This window comes from Pygocentrus nattereri, chromosome 16, assembly GCF_015220715.1.
Source record: "Pygocentrus nattereri isolate fPygNat1 chromosome 16, fPygNat1.pri, whole genome shotgun sequence".
NCBI lineage: Eukaryota > Metazoa > Chordata > Actinopteri > Characiformes > Serrasalmidae > Pygocentrus > Pygocentrus nattereri.
In genome coordinates this window covers 28,231,937-28,237,936 of record NC_051226.1, presented here as the reverse complement: position 1 = coordinate 28,237,936, position 6,000 = coordinate 28,231,937, and the positions used below count along the sequence as shown (strand labels likewise).

At 40.0% G+C, this 6,000-nt stretch overlaps 1 protein-coding gene across 1 annotated transcript in view; it reads left to right on the top strand.

The window, feature by feature from the left end:
- The first annotated feature begins 2,579 nt into the window (after positions 1-2,579).
- Positions 2,580-6,000, top strand: part of nsg2 (neuronal vesicle trafficking associated 2) — a 29,185-nt gene continuing 25,764 nt past the window's right edge. Inside the window, exons 1-2 of the mRNA XM_017721258.2 lie at positions 2,580-2,799; positions 3,287-3,445. Of these exons, the coding sequence (XP_017576747.1) occupies positions 3,317-3,445 (129 nt within the window). The 5' untranslated portion in view covers positions 2,580-2,799; positions 3,287-3,316. The remainder of the gene's footprint in view (positions 2,800-3,286; positions 3,446-6,000) is intronic.

The following is a 6,000-nucleotide window of genomic DNA, read 5'->3' as shown; positions in this document are numbered from 1 at the left end:
TCGCTCAGGATAAGAGCGTCAGCCAAATGCCGTAAATGTAAACATGTTTCATTACAAAACACTATGTTTTTATAGTGTCCAGTTTTGGGACTGAGAAGGGGAGGTTCATTGAACAGTAAATAAAATACCTATATTTACATTGTAAACATCGAATGCCCAGTTCCTATCAAAATCTCTGTCAATAACAAATTCATAATTGTCTGCATCCTGTTTTAAATGATTAAGCAATGTCAAAATATTTTTAAACCAGTTCTTATTATGAATAATAATTTCACAATGGTCTTTGTCCTGGTTTAATTGATTAAATGTTTAACATTTATTTTATTAATTTGTAATGCATACGCTTAGTCTAGTTAGTTAATTAGTTATTAAATGGTTAAAATACAATTTTTTCAATATTAATAAACATGAACTGGATTTCTATTATGTATAAAGTTACATGTGAACGTGTGTATTAAATGTATTAAATTATATCATAATGTTTCTTATTACGCTTAAGTTGAATACATGCGAGAAAAGCAGGTAACTGTAAAATTAAGAATTTTAAAAACACTGAAAACATGGAAAGTTAACACACAGACGATTTTCACATCAATGAAAACTAAAGCATGTAAAACCTTCCGCAATGCCTTACTACCAGCATGACACCCTCTAGCAGCGTCACTGCAGTGCTTGAATGATCCACCATGCAAATAATGTCAGGTCAACAACAACTGTAAACTGACCACTGATGAATGGGGTAGAGCAGAGCTCTGTTTCAAGATAATGTGCCCACAACCTTAGTTTAATGGAAAGCTGCCCAGGCTGACATATAATATATCTGTTATTGTTTGACCGTGCTGACTTTTACATGTGCTGACAGTACAAAATCCATGTTTCTCTGTTTATATATGTGTTTTTATTTATTTTGTTTGGGGGAAACAGATCGATTTCTGGTTATGAGATTATGGTCCTACACACAATGATATGAAATTCTGCAATTTCCCCCTGGGATCAATAAAGGAATCTGAAAAACAGATGCTGAATTACAAGCACCCTTATGCTAATTATTTATGATAGTTACATTTGATTGGCTACGTCTGATTTGGTGTTGGATCAGGAATTGGAGGGAAAAGAGAATGAATCTTATCCAATCCTGTGTCAAATCTGACCTGGCATACTGGATGATCACATTGTGTGATGTGTTGTTTGCTGTGTATTTCTTCCTTTGGAGTAGTAGAGTGTTTGAGTGCTTGGAATATGGTAGCCTAAGTGAATTGAATGAATTCTAAGAAGAAAAAACAAAGAACAAATATCGGATTGTGTCGGCCAGAGAGGTTTCAATATCATGCCATCTCTGGACCCACCTCTTCTTGCCGTTTTGTTTCTACCTTTCGGTTAGACGTCTCGATTTTCTTTGCAAGGAAATGAACTGCTAATTTGGAGTGATAAAGTGATAAAGTTGATCTTATAAAGATCTGAATACTAAGTGCATTTGGTGTTTTCTCCAATATTTGAAATTCAGCAAATAAACAGTAAAAGTGTACTGACGTGCAAAAGTGTGTTCTCTGTACTTTTTCTCACTTAGAAAATCAAATTGGGCAAGAATATAGATATTTTTCGCATATTGCAATAGAAATATGCGCAAATTTGATCTCATCATACTTAATGCCTTCACAAATAAGCACACTATTCTTGTGTTATGCCATTTGTCATACTTTTGTAACCTGTTAACTCCTGCAATAAAACATTAAAGGGGACTTCCAACCATTTTTCACAATGTCTGCATAATTCAGTGATTGAGATGTAAACAAAGTCATTCAGAAGCGTTTGATGTGGTTCATTTGGAGAGAAACCTACAGACTCTTTACAGTGATAGGAACAGGCATTCCTAATGTGTACAACATAAACATTTTAATAAGCACCCAAAACTGAGTTTTTAATGTAATTGTGATGGTGGTTGGTTAGTGTAGTGCTTAACACCTCTGCCTTCTATGCTGTAGACTGGGGTTCAATCCCCGACCAGGGCAAGCTCCCTACACTATACCAATAAGGGTCCTTGGGCAAGACTCCTAACACCACCATGGCCTACCTGTGTAAAATGATCAAATTGTAAGTCGCTCTGGATAAGAGTGTATGCCATAAATGTAAATGGTGGTAAACCTGTAAAGGGTGCTCTTTGGGGACTATTTTGAATACCCTTCCTGTATCCCTCCACCACGAATAGATTAAAATCAGTTGATTAAAATACGTTTCAGGCCAAAACTTTATCACAAAACCACACACACAAAAAAACAATGCCTCAGAGGTGGACATCTGGTTTTAGAGGTGGACATCTGGTTCCTATTGCCACCACTGTAAAGAATTCTGACTCGGCAAGTTTCTCTAGAACGGAGCTTTTCACATTAAACCGCTCTGAACGACTTTGTTTACATCTTAACAACGGAATTATGCAGACGTTTTGAAAACATTTTCGGTGGATTTCCTCTTCAACAATGGAAAAAAATGGCCTGCACTTTCCTTGACCTCTCGCGAGATGGCGCTCGAGGCTCACCTAACAGCTGCTCATCTCCTCGCGGTCCTGAGGGTCGAGTAGAACAAACGCTCGCTCTCCTTCAGATCCCTCCACGGCGCACGGGGGTTAAGCAGCCACTGCTCGGATTGCGGCGCCCGTCACTTTCTGCAGCTTTTCCGCTTCTTCATCACTCAGCTTCTCTCTCTCCACCTCCAGCACGGTGGTCTCCGCCCGGCTGCGTCCACAGCGACGACCCAAAACGGGAGTTGTGACAGTGCGAACAGCCACAGCCGACGGTTGTTTTGGTGAGTATGTGCACATTTGTTGGCCGGCGAGGTTTGTTTGGGTGGGAGACGAATTGCTTTGACTGGTAATCAGGCAAAGCGAGCCACGAAAGGGGCGCGGGGGACCGTTTTATTGTGTCTGTCGCGTCTGTTGTAGCTTCTATGCTGCCTGGAAGAAAAGAGATGAATCGGCAGCGGCGCGGATGATTTTGTTTCTTGTCTTGTTTTGGAGAAGAACCGCCTGAGAAGAAGCGTTCGACCTCTTTCTTTTCAACTCTTGTTGGATCTCGATCGCTTTCGTTTGAATTTGTGAAACCCCGATTGATTTTGTAACAAAATAAGTTGGGATAAAGGTACAATAGACCCGCCTGGTTTGCTGGATGTTTATGGAGGTAGACAATAAAGCTGTTTTTTTTTTGGTTGAAAGCTTCGCTCGCTTCGAATTTGGCACGGATTTATTTTCGCAGCGGTCTTAACCGCCTCATCTTGCGCTTATCTGCTTTCTCAGGTTGCTGAAAAGTAAGATAATTCGATAAAGATGGTGAAACTTGGGAGTAATCTACAGGACAAAGGGGCGAAAGCAGTGAGCGTTGAGGATGGATTTCAGAACGTCCCCCTCATCACGCCCTTGGATGTTAGTCATCTTCAGTACCAAGCGCCAGACAAGGTGAGCTGCACCTCCGTCCATCAAGCCTTACATAACCTTTCATCAGCCCTACATCAGCTCAGACTAATACAGCCTTCAATCCCTGCACCCTCTGTCTCCAAGAGGAGTGATGTAGAGGTCTGACCAAGTCAGCCGTTATTGCTCAAAGGTTTAATTAGGTTAATCCTTTAAAATCACGGCTTGGTTGATTCCCTTCGCTACAGTAAAAATGCCCACCCTGCTGCTTTTTCAGAAACCGGCAGGTCAGCCAGCAGTGTCAAGTTTTAAAGCACTCAGATTGCATTAAACATATAGAAGGCAACTGTGACACTTGTTCCAAGTGGTGCCTCGGTCCTCATTAGGGATTCTGCTGAGGGAAGCACAATCATGGCATGCACCTGCTAACTGAAGTGGGTTGTCACTCTCTCCGAGCTTGTGCAGTCATAAAAGAGCATTCTGTCACGTCTTATTGGGCACAATGAGCAACCCCCCCCCCTGCCCAGCCACAGCCCCCTTCACCAAACCCCCACCCACCATTTCCCACGAGATGATCAGCATCCTTTGGGAATCCGATGCTTTATTGGCCTGCATGACAAAGACAGAAAGCCATTTTATCTTATTTGTCATATGGAGGCTGCAGCCTCTGTTTGGTGCCAGCTCAGAGGCAAAGAGGATATGTTGGATTATTAACGCATCTCTGGTGAGCTGGTGAGGCTCTCTGCTCTCTTATTTTGAAAGCTGTTAAGCGGCACTTGTCACAAAATAGGAATAAAGAAAGGAGCCATTTATCCATTAACTTGTTCGGTTTTGTCTGTGTATGCCTGCGCTGGAATAGCTGTTTAGGTTTCTGGTTTGATAAAATGCAGTGTGCACTGTGAAAGTGAAACATTTGCATGATACTAAAATGAGTATTTGTCCTGGATTTAAGCAATAGAATAATAAAATAAATAAAAAATTGGGAACTGTTCCCAGCTAGAAAGAGAACGACAGGGAATATTTGGTGGGATTTCTGTACCACATGCTGATTCCTTAAGGAGATCAGTTTCCAGGTAATGTCTTGTTCAAGGCCTTGGTAGCTATCTCAAAGCTGTTTTGGAAAGTAACACCTCTTATGATGCTCAGTGTAGTTGTCAAATCTGCAGTGTAAGGAGTGTGTTTGCACTGTCAGTTGCAGTTAGCCTTTTCATGCCTCTGCAAAGATAAATGTAGAGAGTAAAGGAAACTTTCTGGGGGTTTTTGTGCAGAGGCACAAAAGTCAGAATATTTCATTTCATTCATGGTCTAGTGGAAGTATTTAGTAGGCAGCATCAGAGTCATTTTTTTTCTATGCGTGACTAAAGGTAATTCAGAGAAAATGTATTAGGACATTATTTGCCGAGGAAACTAAATTATTTTCCAGGACACTGCTGACCAGGGCCTTGTTTCCGGAACCCATTGTAGAGCAACAATTATCATTAGATGGTACAAAGAGTGTTCCTAGCCATGCTTATTGGAAACATTACTGCAAATGATCTAAGGATGATTTGTAGTTCTACGGTTGTCTTGGAAAATCATTTTACACGAGGGACCTAGTATGGCCTGGCAATGCAAATAGACTCAAGAATGTAAGACTGTCATCAGGGATGAGATTAACCCTGTCTCGTACTGGACATTGCTATTTACTAAAATTATACTTTCATAGAACAAAAAAACACTAATTCAAAATAATGAAATCCAGATATATGATATAAGAAATCTGGATGAAATCTCTGGGTTTTAGGGATTAAAAAACAATACTATTTGTAATTTTTATTAAATGGAACTACAAATGGATTAAGATCTTAAAATGTCCAACAGAACAATATCCAGTGAGGATTTCTTTTCCACATGGTATCCCATTGATCATTTAGGAACTGACTTGAAGGCATTACACTTTAGTTGAACATACATTTAAGAGTTAAAGCAATGAATGGGCCAATTTAGTGGGAGAAATATCACTCTTGACCTTCTGGAAGTCCTAGATACATCACTGAATGTGACTTTGAGCTGTAATCTAAACCAAGTTTCAGTCAGCTTTTAGATATGGAAAACAGTGTGACTTTGTGCCAGGGCTCCTTACTGAAAGAGTCACTGTAAAACTAACATAAAAAGATCTTTTTATTGTCTGTAGTAGGCTTCAAATAAAATATTTGAAGGCCTAGCTTTAAACAGTCAGAGTTCACCACAGAGAAACATGGCACAGTGCTGTCTTTCTGTCATTCTCTTTTTTTCATTGTGGACAATCTCCCCATCTCCAGTCATGATAATGATCAGTCCTGTTGGACATCATTAGTCTATGGGACTGTAGAGGCCTGCAGATAGTAATCAGACAGTCATGAGTCATGATTCATGATACTAAGTGTTGCCATGGCAGTGTCTACCAAAACAAACCTTGGCAAAGAATGGAAAAATACATAAAACCTGGAACTGTAGCATCTTGGTTGTGGAAGATTTGCCCAGTACTTTAACTCTCAATTCAATGTGTTCATGGCATGTGTTCATCATGAACTAGTTCTGTCATTAAAATTGTAATCAAGGAACCAAGCAAGCAACTATGA